This window comes from Chinchilla lanigera, unplaced genomic scaffold (genome assembly GCF_000276665.1).
Source record: "Chinchilla lanigera isolate Chin_1 unplaced genomic scaffold, ChiLan1.0 scaffold00015, whole genome shotgun sequence".
In the NCBI taxonomy this organism is placed as follows: Eukaryota; Metazoa; Chordata; class Mammalia; order Rodentia; family Chinchillidae; genus Chinchilla; species Chinchilla lanigera.
This window is the reverse complement of record NW_004955416.1, coordinates 9340136-9359865: the sequence shown is the minus strand read 5'-3', so window position 1 is coordinate 9359865 and position 19730 is coordinate 9340136. Positions and strand designations below refer to the sequence as shown.

Sequence of the window (19730 nt, the reverse complement as noted above, 5' to 3'; positions counted from 1 at the left end):
CAGTTTCTCTTTCCTTTTGAAGTTTCTTCCCATTTTACAATATCTACTGGATCTTATTTACTCTTTCAGCTTCTCACACTAGGAAGACAATACAATGTTTACATATTTGCATCTGATTTATTTCACTTATGAGTGTGGTCTCAAGTTGCATCCATTTACCTATAAAAGTCTCCAGTTCATCCTTCTTTATGGCTGAGTAATACTCCATTATACAAAAAAAAAAACCACATCTTTTTTATCCATTCCTCACTTGATGAGCATTTGGGTTGCTTCCAAGATCTAGCTATTACCAACCATGCTGCTATCAACATGGGTGCACATATATCACCATAGTATGACGTTTTTAATTCTTCAGGGAAGATACTCAGAAGGGGAATAGCTGGATTAAATAGGACCTCCAATCCTAGTTTTTTGAGGAATTTCCATACTAATTTCCACAGTGATGACATCTGTCTACACTTCCATCAACAGTGGAGAATGGTTCCTTTTTCCCCACAGCCTCTTCAACTTTTGTCATTGGTTGATTTCTTGATAATAGTCATCCTTTCTGGGGTAAGACGGAACCTCAGGGTTGTCTGAATTTGCATCTCTCCAATGACCAGTGATGTTGATCATTTTGTTCGTATATTTCTTTGCTGTATTTCTTCATCTGAGAAGTGTATATTCATCTCAGGTGCCCACTTTTGGACTGGTTCTTTAAATTTGGGAGGTCTGATTTTTTTGAGTGCTTTGTACGTTCTGGATAGTAATCCTCTGTCTGAAGAAGAGCTGGCAAACATTTTTTCCCGCATTGTGGTTGTCTCTTCACTCTGTTGGTGGTTTCTCTTGCTGTGCAAAAGCTTTTTAATAAGAGGGATCCCAGTTGATTGATTCTTTGTGATAGTTCCTGTGCGATAGGGATTTTACTCATGAAGTCTTTGCCTACACCAATGTCTTCAAGAATTTTACCTGCTCTATTTACTAGCAGATTTAATGTTTCTGTCTTAATATTTAGGTCTTTGATCAATTTCAAATTTAGTTTAATGCATGGTGAAAGATATGGGTCCAATTTTAACCTTCAGCATGTGCAGAGCCAGTTTTTCTAGCACCATTTATTAAAGAGGCTATCTTTCTTGCAATGAATGTGTTTGGCACCTTTGTCAAAGATAAGGTGGCTGAGTATGTCTGGAATTGTTTCTGCATCTTCTAGTCTGTTCTACTCATCTTCGGGTCTGTTTCTTTGCCAGTATCACATTTTTTTGTGTGTTTTTGGAACCGGGAATCAAACTCAGGAGCTCATGCCTGCCAGGCAGGCACGATGCCACTGAGCTATAACCCCAGCCGCCACGCTGTTTTTATCACGGTAGCTTTATAGTATAATTTCAAATCAGGGATTGTGATGCTCCCCCTGCCTTGCCTTTGTTACCCAGAACTGCCTTTGCTCTTCTAGATCTATTCTGGTTCCAAATGAATTTTAGGATTGTTTTCTCTACTTCTGTGAGATATGCTATTAGAATTTTGATTGGAATTGCATTCAATCTATATTCTGTAAGTATATTTTTCACTATACTGGTTCTTCCTACCCAAGATATCAAGAGATATCTTTCCATTTTCTCATATCTTCTTTAATCTCCTTTTTCAGAGTAGTGTAGTTTTCAATGTAGAGGTCTTATACATCCTTCGTGAGATCAACTCCCAGGTATTTATTTTTTCGGATGCTACTGTGAAAGGTGTTGTTTCCCTAATTTCGCCCTCAGTGACTTTATTTGTGTACAGGAAGGCTATTCATTTTTGAAGGCTGACTTTGTATCCAGCTATGCTACTGAACTTGTTTATTAAATCTAGCAGTTTTTTTTAGTGGTGTTTTGGGGTATTCTACATAGAGTATCATGTCATCTGCAAATAATGATAATTTAACTCCTTCCTTTCCCGTTATTCCTTTCTTTCTTTCTCTTGTCTAATTGCTCTGGCTAAAGTTTTCAGAACTATGTTGAATAAGAGTGGAGACAGCAGACATCTTTGTCTTGTTTCTGATTTTAGAGTAAAACCTTTCAAGTTCTGTCCATTTAGTATGGTGTTGGCTGTTAGTTTGTCATAGATGGCTTTTATCAGATTGCAATAAAGACCATCTATTCCAATTTTCTGTAGGGTTTTTATCATGAATTGGTGTTGGACTTTGTCAAAAACTTTTTCTGCATCTATTGAGCCAAGGACATATGATTTTTGTCCTTGGCTCTGTTAATATGGTGTATTACATTTATTGCTTTACCTGTGTTAAACCATTCCTGCATTGCACTTAGTCATGGTATATAATCTTCTTGACAATTTGCTGCATTATGTTTGCCAGTATCTTACTGAGCATTACTGTATCTATGTTCATTAGGGAGATTGGCCTGTAATTCTCTTTCTTAGTTGGGTCCTTCTCTGGTTTTGGTATCAGGGTAATGCTTGCTTCCAGGAATGAGTTTGGGAGTACTGCTTCCCTTTCAATTTCATTACAGACTTTGAGAAGTATTAGTGTTCAGTCTTCTCTAAACTGCTTATAGAATTCAGTAGTAAACCCATCAGGGCCTGAGCTTTTCTTTCTTGGATGGTTAATTACATCTTTGATTTCATTGATTGATATTTATTTAGGATTTTTATATCTTTTTGATTCAGCTTTGGTAATTCATATGTATCTAAGGAATCTGTCTATTTCTTCTGCATTTTCCATCTTTTAGAATATAAGTTTCTGAAGCAAGTATAGATGATCTTCTGAATTTCTGTTGTGATTTCAACCTTTTCATTCCTAAGTGTGTGGGTTTGAGTCTTTCCTTTTTTTGATAAGGTTAGCTAAGGGTTTGTCGATTTTATTTAATCTTTCAAAGAACCAACTCTTCAATTCATTGATTCTTTTTATTGCTTTCTTAGTCTCCAATGCATTAGTTTCTGCTCTGACCTTTATAATTTCCTCCCTTGTATAAGCTTCTGGCTTAGCCTGCAACACTTCTGTGCATCTCCAGTGGATCTCCTCCACGTTCCCAGCTCTTTCAGCCACAGAGCTGTTTTCTGCCAAACTCTAACTCTGGGAAAACCCACCTTGAATGTATCTTCCCAACAGAAACCTTATCTAAAACAAGATCTTCTTTCACTCTACACAGGCGGGGGAGGAACCTATGATAAAACAACAGGTCTGGCCCCAGTCCTGAGTCTATTTTGGCCTTGATCTCTCCGTCCTATGTCACCCCTTCCACCTTACCCTTTACCCAAGGCCCTCAGACACTTGACCCTAGGATCATCCTCCTGTTGCAGCACCCTTCAAACCCAAGCATCCCTCCTGTAAGGACATGCTAATGTTCATGCTTCCCTCTCCTCAATCCAACCCCCTTCCCACTGATGTCAGACCCAAACTGTCTTCATCTGGCATCCTCTGAATGGATCAAGGGCCATTAGAACCCACCAAGAACCCTAAGCACAGGTATGTGGCCCTCTCCCAACACCAGTGATCTCACAGACACTGTGGTCCCTGCTCAAATTTTCTACAGGAAATCCCACCAGAGGTCACTCTGCTCTACGACTATAGAGGAAATGCTAGCATCAAAACCAAACCACCAAGCATCTACACTTGCAGAAAGGACTCTATGTAGAAATGGATGAAGTATGACCATCAAATAGAAAAGCAGTAACCATCAATTAATAGAAAACTCTGACTCAAGCTCTTGAAGTCACAATGTGGGTAAAGTGGGTGTACAAGGACAGAAGGTATTTTTGTATTATTCCCTGCTTCTTTTATGCCTACTTCCGGATTTCTGGTGGTAAGAAGAAAAAATAAAGGGCTCTCAGTCATACACTATCTTTAAATACCCAGAAGGATGTGGTGTCAAAGGCCTATAGTCACAGCTTTGTGGGAGAATAGGTTCAGGAGGATCACAAGCTGCAGGACTGCCTAGGCAATTTAGTGCAACTCTGTCTAAAAAATGAAATATAAAAAGGACTGGAGATACAGATCAGGGATATAATATTCCTGTGTTCTATCTCTAGTACCTCAGAGGTTGCCATAAATCCTGGAGGTTAACTGAGATGCTATGAACTTACACATGGGCAGGACAGAATTTAAAGGGGACTGCAAAAGGTAAGTTCAGATGCGGCATCAAAGGTATCTGACAGTACCGCTCAGTTAACTCTGCTGACAGAGAAAAGTAGCCACAGGAATGTCAAATGACAGGCTTCTTTCAGGGATGAAGAGAGCTGAAATGCCAAGCAGGAACCCAGTAAGGGCCAACTCAGACTCAGCGGCCAGCCCAGAATCTTCAGATCACCTGCCCAGGCTGACTCACAGCCAACCTCACTCAGGGCCTGCCCGCTACACCAGGCATCTCTCTGCTCCATGTTGTAACAGATCCAGGAGGCTCCACATTGGTGTGAGCAGTTGTTTCTCACCTTTCCTTCCAAAGGAAAGGGCAGAGACCCAAGCGGGAGGCAGTGACATCTGCGTCCAAGTCCAACCATTCCAAAGAGCCACTGCTGCCAATGGCCTCTCCAACCTGAAACAAAGAAGGCACAGTGAAGCTGCCCACATGACCCCTGGGCCAACACAATAGGCAAAGTTTAAGCTCCTCTCCTACAAAGAAAAAGTAGCAGCCAGGCACAGTAGCACATGCCTGTAATCCCAGCACTCACAGGGCTGAGGCGGGAAGAGTGTGAGTTCAAGGACAGCCCAGACTACATAACAAGACCCTGTCTAAAAAAAACAAAAAAACAAAAACAGGAGTGAGAGAGTAAGAGAAGGAGGAGGATGGAAAGGAGGAAGAGGAGAAGGAGAGGAGGAAGAAGAGAAGGGAAAAAAAGAAAAAGAAACAGCATGGCCAGCAGTACCCTAGAGCCCACAACCACACAAACCTGCCTTCGCCGCCGCAGGACAGCAGCCTCTGCTGGGTGGCTGAATCGAAACTTCTGAGCTTTCCCCAGAGTTATGACAGCTCCTGCACCACAGAGACAGATGAGACTTCGGCCAGCACATCATGCTTTGAATACACACTTTTTGCAGGGTACTGTTCTGTGGACAAAACTCATGCCCTCATCTGGTTGATATACTTTGGCTGAGTTCATAAGACACCTTTTTTTGTTGTTGTTGTTGTTTTTCCGGTACTGGGAATCGAATTCATGACCTTGCACTTGCCAGACAGGCACTGTGCCGCTGAGCTAAATCCCCAGCCCCTAAGACACCTATTAATTCCAAATCAGGAGCTATTGTACTCTAAGAGAAATCTAGCGCCTGGGCATAGTTAGAGACAGCTTCACAGAAGAAGGGGAGTCTAAGCTCAGTTTCAAAGGGCAGACAGAATTTGAGTAGACTACTAACAGTAGCTGCGATAATAATGATGGGTATTTACTATGTGCCAAGTGATGCTAAGAATCTTACAAGGATAGGATTCCTGCAATCCTCTCAAATCTCCATTTTACAGATGAGGAAAGTGAGGCTCAGAGACTTTCCTAAAAACAAAAGTAACACACACAGAACAAGTTTCAGAGGGTTTTCTCCTCTCTCTGGTCCTGGATTGAAGAGGATTACATTAGGAAATCTTCAGGTCTCTGGCTGGGCAATCCATCTTTAAAGACTGCTTCTCTGAGCTCTCTGGGCCCATGAGACTGGAGCTGGTCCATCCTTCATCCTGCTCATAAACAGGGCTGCAGAGAGTCCTACCTTGGGTCAGACGGCAAGAGGCAGTGACCTCGCGGCCATTGACTGTGCAGCGTGCCCCCTGCGCAGGCCGGAGAATGACTACCCCACAGGCACTGGTGATTGTGCAGTGGTCTCTCTCAATCCACTGGCCCTGAAGGACTAGAGTAGAGGTGGTGGTCACTTAGGTGGGGGACAATTCAGGGGACACCTCCTCCATTCATCTGTAATCCCAGCAGCTGGAGAACATCACTGAGTTCAAAGCCAGCCTAGCTACATAGTTCAAGGCCAGCATGTACTGCTTAGCATCTCCAAAAACCAAAACCAACCAAATTAAAAAGAATCCAACACCTGGAAGATCTCTCCCATCATAACAAGAAAGGAAGAGCCACCGCCTGAGACCACCCAGAACAGAAATCTACCCACAGTGCTGGTCACTTCTGTCCAACCAAAAGCGTTGCAAGAGAAAGAAAACCAGACCCTTGATACGTCGAAGAATCTTCTCCTCTCAGAGCATCATCAGAGTCCTCTGAAGAAACCTTTTAGGTACAAATAACTGTCAGACCCACAGTCACTGTCACTTACCAATGTCCTGTTCCTGGTCTGAGTCAATCCGTCCTATTTTTGTTGTCCCCTCCTACAGGGGGAAAGAAAGCTATTTTAGTAAGAATACAAAGGCACACTGCCCTGCCCTCAAGTGTTATTCCTGTCTCCCCAGTCCCTACCCGGCCTTTTTCTGTACCACTCCTCAACCTTGGTCCAAGCTATTTTGACCCTCTGCCTACTCCCTCTGTACCCCAGGAAGCCTCTGAGAAAACTGAGGTGAACAAGACAACCTAACACCAGCTATATGGAAAGCCTGATCAGTGCTGGCCAACTCCTTTCTCTCCTACAGCCTGAAGTTAAGCTATGAATAGCCGCAGTCATCAGTCACCAAGGAAGTGGGCACAGGCTTACTTTCCCACAAAGGGGTTAAGGTTTGACCCAGCAAGTCTCAAGCACATGGGCTTTTTATGAAGATTTACGGAAACACAGCATTCTTACCTTCTTCATCAGTGAATAAAGTTTAACAGACACCAGATTCTAAGAAGGATAAGGCACAAATAGCACAAAAGCACTTCTAGAATCAAAAAGAAGTAGAAGAGAGAATAAGAGAGCAGGGGAAACTAGAGTTAATACTACAAATGAATCACTGAGTTAGTAGTAGACAAAGCCTTTTGGCCTTGGTTTATAGCAAATCTGAAGACCACATGGCTCTTTGGGGGAAGGTAGTGACAGAGCAACAGAAATGCCAAATTTCAGATATATCTTTATCACCTGCTGAGTAACATTCAATATGTCCCAGGCAGTACTAAGCTGAGTGCTTTCTAAACATCATCTTTTCTTTAATAACTTAAAATGTATGGACGTTTTTGTTTTTTGAGACAGGGTCTCATTACGTACTTCAGGCTGCCCTTGAACTCACCATGTACCCCAGGCTGGCTTTGAACTCATGGCAAGCCCCCTGCCTCAGTCTCTCACGTGTTGGGATTACAGGCATGTGCCACCACGCCCAGCTCTAAAATGTACATGTTATTCTCTCCTTATAGACAATGAATCTGAAGCTTCTAGGGAGTAAACTGTCCAAGAAACCCACATGCTAAGTAGGAGTGCTGTGACTAGACTTTAGGTCCCTTTGGAGCCTAAGCCCAGGACTTTTCAGCTTTACTCTACTCTCCTGCCCTGCATCTTGTTTTCAAAGTAACCAGAGCTCTCTATTAGGCTTCCCTGTCAGCAGCAGAGAGGTCCCTGCAGCTATCCCTAAACTAGACTGTGACACAGAAGAACCCTGAAGCAATGAATGAAGCCCTGACCCTTCTGTGCCCCTCTGCTTTTCCTCCCTATGTACACTTAGTCCATCTTTCTAGCCTGGCCTGGAAAGGATCAATGGATGCCAGCAAGGGCCAGTTCAAGGCAAAGAGGGTGAAACCCTTCATGTGGGTTCAGGGGCAGCCCTGATGATGGAACACACCCTTCCTGAAAGGATAAAGGCCACAGCACATCACAATGTCTAGATGTACAGGGCAGAAATTACCCAAAAAGGTGCTAACATTGCAGATAACCAAGATGGAGTTGGCATCTGTGATTACTGCTCCTCCTGCCTTTTTCATGCAGGGAGTCAGCAGCACAAAGGCGGTTACAAGGATAGCAGCACCAGGTGTTCTGCCCATTGTTCCTTCTGCCCCTTGAGCGTCCCAAGGTGACCTGAGGGAAAACTGTTTCTAGAGTATCTAAAGGGACCAGTTCTAGGCCAGTGACCAACAGAGAAAAGTAAACAAAAACACAGAGAATCTTGGACCATTGCTGTTACACAATTACAGACACCAGAAGATTTAAACAAGAAAGAAAAAATACGGGTACATACAAAATAGATGTGCCAGAATTAAAACCAGACTAAAATTGCCTCACACAGGTCCACTGGAAATGTACCAGGAAGGGATTAAACCTCTGTCTAAGTGAAAATAAGCAACCGTGTATTCAGATGGCACCCTCACTCCTCTTCAGGGCTCAGGCTCAATCTAGAAGGCACAGCCTTCAACCCTCTGCCACTCCCTATGATTTCTTTTTTTTTGTTTTGTTTTGTCTTTTTGAGACAGGGTTTTGCTACACAGTTCAGGCTGGCCTCGAGCTCACTTTGTAGCCCAGGCTGGTGTCAAACTCATAGTGACCCTCCTGTTTCAGTTTCCCAAGTGCTGGGATTACAGGCGTGTGCCACCATGCCCTGCTTAGTTTGGTTTTTTGAGATGGGGTCTCACTATGTAGCCCAGGCTGGCCTCAAAGTCAAAGCAGTCCTCCAGCCTCAGACTTCTGAGTACTGGGATTACAGGCGTGTGCCACCATGCCCAGTTTCTATACTTTCCTACTTAACATCCAACTCCCTCTGCTTACTCCACATCCAAGCAACACGTCATATCAGCTCTACTCAGATAATGGCTATTTTAATCCCTCTGGTCTCCTGATCCTCAAGCTCTCCCCATGGTCCCTATGGGCCTAATGGAAGGATTATAGCCTTCAGTGTTTAGATTTGCTGTGAAGGTAGACAGCCATTTCACTCAATCTATGCCCAGTGTGCAAGAAAATAAGCTACTTTAAGTTCCTCACCGAGATGTTCAGCTTCTGACAGTCTTCCCAAGGGTTCATCCTGAGGACACAGATGAGCTTTGCTAAAGTCTCCCTTCCACGTGCACCACCCTAGAAGCCTAATTTCCCCAGGGATAATGGCAGCCTTACATATCTGCCATCAACTTTCTTTGGTCTTTTTAAATATTATCTGGGGACATTAAAGTAAGTTCTAACATCCTATCTTCCCACAGGACATACATGAAGAGAACAGGACATTAGACTATCTACCTTTGGTCATTATCTCTACTTATCTATGAAATGATGACCAAAACCAGCTGTGGTGACATACACTTGTAATCCCAGCATTCAGGACGCTGAGGTAAGAGAACTGCTTTGAGTTCGAGGCCAGCCTGGGCTACATAGTGAGACCCCATTTCAAAAAACCAAACTAAGTGGGGTACAGTGGCACACACCTGTAATCCCAGCATTTGGAAAACTGAAACAGGAGGGTCACTGTGAGTTTGAGACCAGACTGGGCATTCCAGTGAGTTCAAGGCCAGCCTCAACTACATAGTGAGACCCTGTCTCAAACAAAAACAAAACAAATAAAGCAACCACAACAACAACAACAAAATGCCTCTAAGTGACAAAAGCCAAGTGAGCTGGTCTTGTTTGGAGGGGCTTAACCTCGTGACATTTCTTCTAGAAGGGTGCATGTCACCGTCCTTGCCAGCCCTGCCCCAGCTCTTTGGACCCTCCCTCATGCTTTAAGCTCAAGCTTCAAGTTTGTCTACATTCTCTCTCCCCTTTTCTTTTCCAGATGGAGAATTGGGAGAGGCATATTTTATTGATTTGGGGATTGAAGAAAACTTTTAAGTCTTCTGAATTGCCCCATCTTTGAACAACCTGTATTTGTAGGGTTTAGGAACACTTAAAGAGTTTTGGTTTTTTTTTTCCCCTACAACAGGGACATATGTTATCCAGGCTGGCCTTGAACTTCTAGGTTCAAGTGATACTCCTGTCTCTGCCTCCCATTTAAGCTGGCACTATAGGCACATGTCATTGCACCTGGTTTATATTGACAATACTTTTGACATTAGGATTTCGGTAAGCCTGTACCTCTGTGCTTCAGTAGCCAGAAAAGAAATATAAAAAGGATTATTCTTAGTTTAAAATGAGGAAATTATGGCACAGAGAACAGAAGAAAAGTAGTAAAAATCAACAGCAGTAGCTGAAAAACAAATGATTGTTCTGATTTCCAGTCTTCTGTTCCATTTATACAAAATCAAAAGAGATCACAGTTGGCAAGCTGGGAACCTCAAGGAAGCTCTATGGATCTGTCTCAGGTCATACAAATGTGGCTTAGGAAGGAGAAGCACCTCCACCTCACCTTGAGGTGATACAACGCAACACCCGTACTGAGCACATCGTCCTCCAAGGCCATCAGATGCGGCAGGCTGGAGTCAATGACCACCCCAGCCCTCCTCCTGCTGATATCCACACGGTAATGTTCCACGAGGGCCTGCCAGTCATGCCACTTCTGGGTCCAGTCTTTGGTCAGCTTGTTCATCTGCAGAGGCACAGGAGAGGATCTAGACACTTGGTGGGTGGAGCAGAGAGAGCTCAGAGGTCACCATGCCCTGTGTTCCCTGAGTATCACGTTCTCATGATCCTCACTGTAACCATGCAAAGTCTCATAGCACCCTTCACACCTCTTGCAACTGCCAACTGTTTTTCAAGTTTTCTTCAATAAGCAAATGTTCACTTTTATAAATAGAAGCTTCCTTGATAAATGTTATTTTTAAAGTTTTCTGCAATAAGCACATTCTTTTCTAACTAGAAAAAAATTAAATGTTATTCTTTATTTTTAAAAATTAATTGGCTTGTTACTTAGACATCTATGTTTATACTTTCGCTTTCCCCATTTTACTTCTATGTGATCCATATTTGGGATTCCCTGTATGATCTAACACTCTGTTCCCAACATGTAGTTCCTTGAGTTACAAGTTCACAGACAGCTCAAAGATGCACAAGGCACCGAGAAAAATCCTCCCATCAAAATTAAGACTATATGAAACTTGTCTGGACAGCCATGTAATAATAAAATATTCAATGTTTACTATGTACTAGGAAAGTGTTAAAAATAAATATACCGAGGCTTTAGAAGCCTTTAAAGCTAAGAGCACCTGAGGGACATAAACAATGTTGAACATAAGGTACATTTTCTTCTTTTTGAGGACCTGATGATTAGTCAGGAAACTTTTTTTTTGGTACCAGTAATCAAACTCAGGACCTTGTGCTTTCCAAGCAAGGCACTGTGCCACCAAGTTATAGTCCCAGCCCTAGGAAGCTTATTGTGAGAATGGAGGAACTGAGAAGCTCAAAAAAAGAAACTAGATTCAGGAGAGCAGTTCTCTCATAAGGGAAATACTTCAGGAAAAAAACTATGCCAAGTTTAGGTTCAAGCATGTCATACATTCTAGAAACAGTATTTAAATCTTTACTGAATTGAACTCTGAAAATCATTAAAACTACAGGGTACCTGGAAAGGGCTGGTTTCTGCCTTTTTATATCTCTGTTATAGAAAGATAGTATTTTATGAAACAAAAATCAGAACATATAGCTAAACCAAGAATTTCTGAAAAACTTCTGATGTGTTAAGACACAGTGCTAAAGTTTAGTGATGGTAACAAAATGCTGCCATGGCCAGGGTATTTTAATAACCTGTAAGGAGGATACAACAAAATACTGAAAACTGGAACATTCCACTGCAGGGTTTAAATCTAACTGGTCACTAAAGTAATACGTGCCATTCTTCCCTTCTAAATGTCTCTGAGAATCACCATTTATTCTACTTTTCCAAAATGGTCTGTCCTCACCCTCCCTGGGTCCCAACAGCAGTCTCTTTCCTGGTGGGTCTTTGTCTTCCGGTCTTCACTCTTTCAATCCATGCTACACACAATTGCCCTATTATTTCCTCAATGCATCCCCTTCCAATGTGTGCCACTGGCCTGACTCAAGGCGGCCTCATCTTCCCTCCACAATGAACGCCTGCCTAGCCAGCCTCATCCTCTCCAAGCCCATACCTCCACATGGCCTCTCCTAGTTCTATGGCTTTCCATGTCTTCTCTCTCCCTCACTCAAAATGCCTTGCTCCTTCTATCTAACAATGGTATCAACCCTTCAGAGTGAATACTCTGACTAGTTTGAGGTCAACCCACTCTACTATACGGTATCAGTTCTGAAAACCCCAAGCTACAATGACTTCTTCCTTCCTGAAACTTGTGCCCTCTAAATCATACACTTCACAAAACACACCCCTCTCTTGAGTGTATCCCACCTAACTGTAAGGCATGTGAGAACAAAGGCTCCTTTGCATCTCTTGCAGAATCACACTAAGTACATATCTGGTACTCAATCAATGAACACATGTTAGCTGATTGACTAACTGGAAAATAATTTTTTTCTAGGCCATTGGCACTATCCAAAGGGAGTTATCATGAACCTGAGAATAAAACAGAAAATCAAAGCGATTTACCAGCTCCTAAAGCAAACACATCCCCTCCTCAAGCCTCAGTGGAGGAAAAGATAGCCAATTTTTAAACTAGATAGACCTGTCTTTCCTACTAAGGAGCAGCCCTAGCCCAGGAAGAATGACTACAGGGAGACCAAACCTATTTCCAAGGTAAAATAAAGTACAACTAGCCCACCCAACATACCTACCTTCAATTCATCTTGGAGAACAAGCTCCTTCAGATTTTCATCCTCATCGTTCAAGGAATTAAAGTTTTTCTAAAGAAACAGAAAGAGAGATGTGCTGTGATGTCTTCCTGGAGTGAACTGGAGGGAAGTCTCACCCTTACATTTGTGAAGGAGAATAAAAGACAAAGAGACTTTATGTTTAAAGTCAAAAATACATCAGGAGCCTAAATACTGTATTTAGGCTCATACTAGTACACACCAGAATTCAAGCAATTTTCCTCTAGCACCTTCCTGCCCATGCTGCCCACACAGAGCAAGGGCCTTTCAGATAAGTGGCCTCTGGACAAGAGATGAGACCATGAGAGGATGCCCAACCCCACCCGAGGTGACCTAGAAATAGCAGAGTAATTCCCCTCCTGTCTTAGCTCCACCAGCGTCAACTGGAAACAGAGAGTGCAGCAGGACCAGATGCTCCAGAAGTCAGGAGGAAAACTTCATTTAAATATGGAAAAGTTCTGGTTGCCCATATACCAGCTCGAAGCTCAGCAGCATGGCTTTCAGCCTCCTGATCTCTTCTCTGAGTTCTCTGATGAGCTTCACATTTGCATCCTGAAACACAGAGAACTCAGTCACTGAGGATTGATGTCAAGTCACAGCCAGCTGAAAAATGCTACATGCAATCAGCTTGGAAGAGGTGGATTACTCCCTCAGAATAACTTCTACAGCACTTGTTCTCAAAGTACCATCTCAGGACCAGGAGCATCAACTTCATCTGAAAATCTGTAGAAATGCAAATTCTGGCCCCACTCCAGATCTATGAGATCAACAGATCCAGAGGGCTGGAATTTTAATGAAGTCCCCAGGTGATTCTTGCATACACACTGAGGTTTGAGAATCATCACTCTCGAGCAAGAGGTCAGGAAGCTGGCATTAATGCCAGGGGATATATACATTAATTGGTACTAGTCTTACTGCATTGGGACTAAATTTACCTAATTACATTGCTGCTTTTTCTGTGGTGGGGAGGGAAACTGAGATAGGATCTTCCTAATATAGTTCAAGGTGGTCCTGAACTCACTAGGTAGCCCAGGCTGACCTCAAATTTGTGGTAATCTTCCTGCCTCAGCCTCCCAAGTACTGGGATTACAAACATACACCACTACACCCAGCATTACAGTGCCCTTTAAAACAATTCCTACAGGAGCTATATATGTGTGGCCACCTGTTGGAACTTGCAAAGGAGATAAAGAACATTTAGAATATTCTCATTATTACTCAGCTGTCAATACCAGCAAGGCCAGGGATATAGCTCAGTGGCACAGCACCTGCCTGGCAAGCGTGAGGTCATGAGTTTAATTTCCGGTACCAAAAAAAAAAAAAAAAAGAGAGAATAGTATTTAAAAACAACAACAACAAAAAAAACCGCGGGTGTCGTGGCACATGCCTGTAACCCCAGCACTCGAGAGGCTGAGGAAGGAGGATCGTTGCCAATTTGAGACCAGCCTGGGCTACAAAGTAAGCTCAAGGCCAGCCTTAACTGCATAGTGAGACCCTGTCTCAAAAAGACAAAAAACAACAACAACAACAAAAACCTCCAGTTTAAAAAGAAAAAAAAAGGCTATCATGATTTTCTTTACCACAGGCCACCCTGCTTTCTCCAGGCTGTCCTTTTATTGCCTTTTCTCCTTTTATTTGGCCCACACTTGCTCTACAGAGCCAGTTTCTCCCTCACTCTTCACTTTTACTTTCTCAAACTTAGCCACTGTTTTTGCTTGTTTCATTCAAAAAGAAAGAATTTCTTATATTCCTTCTCTTCTAAATTTAAAAGAGAAGCCATTGCAAGTTGTATAGGAAAAATGAAAACTAAAAGGCATAAATAACATCAATTGAAAATAAAAGCTGTAAACCCAAAAACTTCTAAAGAACCTTGCTTAGTGTGACACTGGTATACTGAGGATCTTAAGAGGAATGACCTTAAAGAAATACTTATGCCGGGGCACATAGCTCAGCAGCATAAGTGCCTGCCTGGCAAGCACAAGGTCCTGAGTTCGATTCCCAGTACCACCCCCCCAAAAAACTTATAATAAATTATTCATAGTAAGTTATTAACTATAGTCAGCAGGAATATCAGCAAAGGATATAACATAGCACTGTAAGAAAGATTTTCAATCCCTCATCAATTGGAAAATAAGTCTGGCAAGTTGGGGCAAGTACAAAGACAAATAAAATTCAGAGGAAAAAAACAAGAGCACTGTGTGAAGTATACCAGACCAGATCTTCCAATGGTCTCACCTCATTGACCCGGGGCTTGTTGATGATGTTCTTGGCATTGGATGCGTATCTCAGTGTGCTCATGGTCTCACTGTAGCTGGTATGTGCAGGAGATACAGCTAAGGTAGAAGTTAGAAAAGTACATCAGGCCCTTCTAGCCCTACCCTGTACCAATTGCCTTGCTGCTACTGCCCACACTGCCTGCGAGCCCCTTGAAGAAAGGAGGACCATGTGTGGTCAGGCCCTTTTCTGAGGTGGAATACTGGTCCAACACCGAAGTAGAGCCAGGAGCCCACTTACTGGCAACCATGATGGTCTTTGAGTTGCCTCCAAGGCTGTCCTTCAGCAGCCAGGTCAGCACAGAGTCCCGGTATGGGATGTAAGCCTGCCTCCGGGAGGGTCCTCTGCCACTGCTGGTCCCAGGAGCACCAGGAGTCTCATTGTCACCACAACTGCTGCTGGCTGGGCTGCTGAGGCCCTGGCAACTACTGAAGGCCTGGGAGTTCTGGGCTTAATAAATAATAAGCATGGAAGAAAGAAGGAATTATGAAACAAATGCATTCAAAACAAACCAAAAAAAGGGGGAGAAAGCAAATGCATCCAGACAGAACAATGGCTGCAGGACACAGACTTAAGGGTTACACATCTTATCCCATTTCGCATGTGACAGGATGCTTCAAATGTAAGCACTGGACCAGACTTTGCATGATTTGGATTGAGTGACATCATTTCTTAAGCTTTCCCCTCCTTGACATGACAGTGCTAGAATGCAGGGCACACTATACTCTATCAGTCAATCACAGATAAATATCAATTTCTCATGCCTCAACCCAAATGGTAGCCTTGTCAAGAAAGAAGCTTGTATCTATCCCATTCTGACAAAATGAAAATAATGCAAATTATTTTCCAAGGTCTCCCTCCCACCTTAATCATTCTGTCAATAAGCAAATACCTAAAGTGGAGATGACAATTCCCAGGGTCACAAGGGACTTGTTGATATTGGCTCCTTCAGTAATCCGGTCCTTACAGTAACTAGGGTCTGCTCTTTCGCTAAAACACAAATCAGTACAAACAAGCATTACCTTTGTAATGTTGTTTAAAAGATATGAACTACACTGTATCGATGCTGTAAAAGACCCACATAATAAATTCATTTTAAAATTCAGCTCTACACCAGGCATGGTGGTGTACATCTGTAATCCCAGCACTCACAAGGCTGAGGCAGGAGTTTGAGGCCAGCCTGGGATACATAGCAAGTTCAAGACCAGCCTGAACTGCATAGGGAGACTCTGTCTGAAAAAACAAATACCAGTGCCCACATTCCTCTCACCCACACTAAAATCTGATTTATCTAAGGTCCACAGACTACGATCTTTAAAAGGTCTCCAAGAAACTTTAATGGGCAGCTAAGACTAAGAAAATCTGACAGAGAGGCTCTTCCAGCCACTGACACACTAACTCTATTTTTTTAAAGAGCAGAATGTATTTACTGAGGGAAAGCTCCTGTCTGAGAGAGAGAGACAGAAGGGGACCCAAGTGGGTTGCCCACATACTCTTAGCCCAGCACTCAAAGAATTTGTTTTTGCTTGTTTTCATGAGACAGGATCTAGCTATATAATCCATGCCAGCCTTGAATTTACTCTATAACCTAGTCTGGCCTTGATCTTAGAATTCCCCTGCCTCAGCTTTCAAGTGCTGGGATTACAGGGGTGCACCTCTGGCCTGGCAGAATTTCTTTTGTAGTTTTCTCAGGAAAGCAAAAATGTTTAAAAAAAAAGAAAGAAAAAAAAAGACTGGATCAAGCTTATTCTGTGTAAAATAGGCAGAAACAAGATCACTGTCAAGGGAATAATTCGCTTTGGCTTTGAAATCTTAATTACCTGCCTGCTAGGTCCACAAGATTGATCTTGCTAGCAATCTCGGAGGGAAGGTTGTTCTCCACAATCGCCTAAAGGAAAAAAAATATTTAACGTAGTCATTTGGAATATTCTGCATTGTTCCCTTAGATTCTCTGCTAACTAAGGTGATATTTCGGGTTTTTATCCAACTCACTCAAGAAATCTGTATTCCGATTGCTCTGAACCAGATGAGATCTCAGTATCTGACAGACCACCTAATCAGTAAGCCCTGGACCATTACTTTATCAAAATCACTAGCAGGGCTAATAGGAAGAAAGCAGGGCAAATCTCCATGAAGTCTTACAGTGCCCATTTCAAGCATACCAAGAATTTTAGTACAATATACCAGGCAAAGTCCCTCAAAGGGCTTTCTCATCAGCAGAGAGCCACAGTACATTGGGTAGCACTGAGGATTCTTTAGCCAACCTGGGTCACAGCATATAAACTTACAAGTCCAAGAACTCCGTATGTCCTATTCAAGGGCATCCAGCCCCCCACAGCAAAACTACTTTTTCTTTTACCCTGTGTAGTTTAATGTGGGTGTTTATAAATTGCTGTTTTATAAACTTTTAATGGTGTATATCTCCGCCATCAATTCTAGTTTTGTTGATGATAACAAAACATCTAACCAGGCACAGTGGCAAATGCTTGTAATCCCAATACTTGGAAGGCTGAGGCAGGAGGATTGCCATGAATTTGAGGTGAGCGTGGGCTAGCTGCTGAGTTTAACACCAGCCTGAACTACATAGCAAGACCCTGTCTCAAGAAATCTACATAAACAAACCAAAGGAAGGGCTCTAGGCTTTTGCCAGGGCAGGGAAATGGCCAGGTAGGCCTGTTCAAATCGGCTTTAGCTGACCTGCTTCCTCCCTATTTTACATACCACTAGGGGCTATAGCTTTCTTCCTTATTTAAGTGCAGGTAATTTAAAACCCTATGCCTGACAACCTAAGCAAAAAAAAAAAAAAAAAAAAAAAAAAGAAAAAGAAAAGAGAGAGACAGTGTTTAGAATTTAATCAAAGATGTGAGTGTACAAAAGTAGAGCCATCCCCATTCTTAGTTTTTTTACTACTGGAATAAATATGAGACAACTTTCCCAACTGGTTAAGTAGAGTCAAGGGACTAGAAACACCAGCTGGGGTACTCAAAATGCAAGTTGGACCATCAAAGGTTCAACTATGTGGCTAAGGGAACTTTGCTTGGGCAAGTTCCGCTCTTTCTTCACAGGAGCTAAAGGACTAGGTAATGCCAGCAAGTGGCTTCAGCGCCTTCTCCTAATGAGTTAATGGGTCCACATATGGAGACAAAAGCCAGCGGGGGACTTTCTTCTGCACTTAATGATGCCAGTGTCACTCGGACAGAAACACCTGTCTAGTCTGTGTTAGGGTTTCACAAGGGATGTTTTGCAGACTCCTTCTGTCTCCCTCTTCCACATGGGATGGCATTTTAAGGAGTCAAGACCTTGTCTCCTTCTCTCTATAGGCTCCAAGATGAGCCAACGGGAAACCTTTTGGACTCTGCCACCATGCAGGTCTCACTGACTTCAGCCCTAGGTTGCATTCTTTTTTTGTTCATTTGCTTTTTTTTTTTTTTTTTTTTCCAGTATCGGGAAACGAACTCACAACCTTGTGCTTGCCAGGCAGGCGCTGTGCCGCTGAGCTAAATCCCCAGCCCCAAAATTTCCTTCCACTTATACCTTTGGGTTTTTTTTTGGGTTTTTTTGGTTTTTTTAGGTTGCATTCTTAATGAGTGGAGAGGTTTGGTCTTGACGATCTAAAACAGGAACAGCTTATCCACTATTGCAATATGGTTTTGGTTCACTACAAACTGGGAGGTGGTGCCAGATGGGTAAGAAATGGTACTTTAACCAATGAGACTATTCTCCAGTTACGGCATTTCTGCTTAGAACAGATAAGGGAATGAAATGTCTGTCATCCTTTTGTGACTCTGTCAAAGGAAATGCTCAGGAACTATGGTCTTTAGTGAGCCGAGGAGAAAGATATTCTGGATGACCCCATCCTGAGGCCCCTTTTGTCTCTGAGGGGGATGTGAGTCTCCCTGATCTGTGTGATGATGCTGGGAGGTCTCTTCTACCTCCTCCTTATAGTCCCCAGGCCAATGAATCAGGGCCCTTTTTCAGTTAAGTGTATGAGTGGCTAAGTCAGCCACTCTTGTGAACATGTGATCTCCCAGACCTATGCAAGCAGGTAGAACATCATTTTATCATTTTCTAAACTGAGCTCTGGCAAAACTTTGCCAAGTGACATCTGAGTCCTGACTCAGATTGCTCCCAAATGAACTATACAAATGAACAATATGCTTTAAAAAGGGAAAGAAACCACCCTGAAAAGGTTATTCCCCCATTCAACAGAACCAAACTGGGCGTATAATACTAATGTGGGGGGCAGAATGACTCTGACTTGCTAGCTGCTCTTTCCAGGGAGAAAAGAGGTATGTTGAGTCTTTTGTAAATATACTAATATAGATCCATCTTCCAGGGAGGGAGAAGCACTAGCAGGACATCATTTCATATGTGAACCAGCCCCAGACATTCGGTGTAAATTACAAAAACTTGAGATAGGGCCACAGGCACCTATGGCCCAACTGTTGGACATGACTTTTTCTGTGTTCAACAATCAGGACCCAGAGAAGGGACAAAAGAGAAAAGCTAAGATGATAGCTGTCACAATTTTCAATGCTTTAAACCCACCCAAGTCATCTAGGGAAAAACCCAGGGACAAGTGAGGAAAGAGTTCCTGTTTCAAGTATAAGAGAACCAGACACTGGGTACCAGATTGCATCAAGCTCTGCAATGTGAGGGAGCTAATGTACCTGACTCATGGCACTTGGGGGCTGACTATCCCTGATCCCAGAGAGGGGCGAGGCCAGCCAGAACCTTCATTTCCTGCTCTGATAACTGAAGAGACCCAGGGTAACTTGAAATACCTCTGTCCATGAACATCACCATCGCCTCCAAGGAACCCTGGTTAATCTTAGATGTCATGGGTAAGCCAATTCAATTACTTCATTCTGTTTTGACTTTTCTCTAGAAAACCCTCCTCTGGATCTACAGCCCTAGTTGGGGTAAATGAAATCCCAATCAGAGATTCTTTGCAGCT

The 19730-nt window shown here is 42.9% G+C and overlaps 1 protein-coding gene across 6 annotated transcripts in view; it reads right to left on the bottom strand.

Moving 5' to 3' along the window:
- The window catches only part of Stard9 (StAR-related lipid transfer (START) domain containing 9), a 117817-nt gene that overhangs the window by 33977 nt on the left and 64110 nt on the right, over positions 1-19730 (bottom strand). For all 6 annotated transcript variants that reach the window (XM_013512434.1, XM_013512435.1, XM_005381351.2 and 3 more), the window contains 11 exons: positions 16594-16661; positions 15666-15763; positions 15014-15223; positions 14735-14832; positions 12974-13051; positions 12464-12532; positions 10131-10310; positions 6224-6275; positions 5663-5800; positions 4858-4940; positions 4399-4502 (listed from right to left, as the gene is read on the bottom strand). In XM_013512434.1, coding sequence (XP_013367888.1) covers positions 4399-4502; positions 4858-4940; positions 5663-5800; positions 6224-6275; positions 10131-10310; positions 12464-12532; positions 12974-13051; positions 14735-14832; positions 15014-15223; positions 15666-15763; positions 16594-16661 — 1178 coding nt within the window. The remainder of the gene's footprint in view (positions 1-4398; positions 4503-4857; positions 4941-5662; positions 5801-6223; positions 6276-10130; positions 10311-12463; positions 12533-12973; positions 13052-14734; positions 14833-15013; positions 15224-15665; positions 15764-16593; positions 16662-19730) is intronic.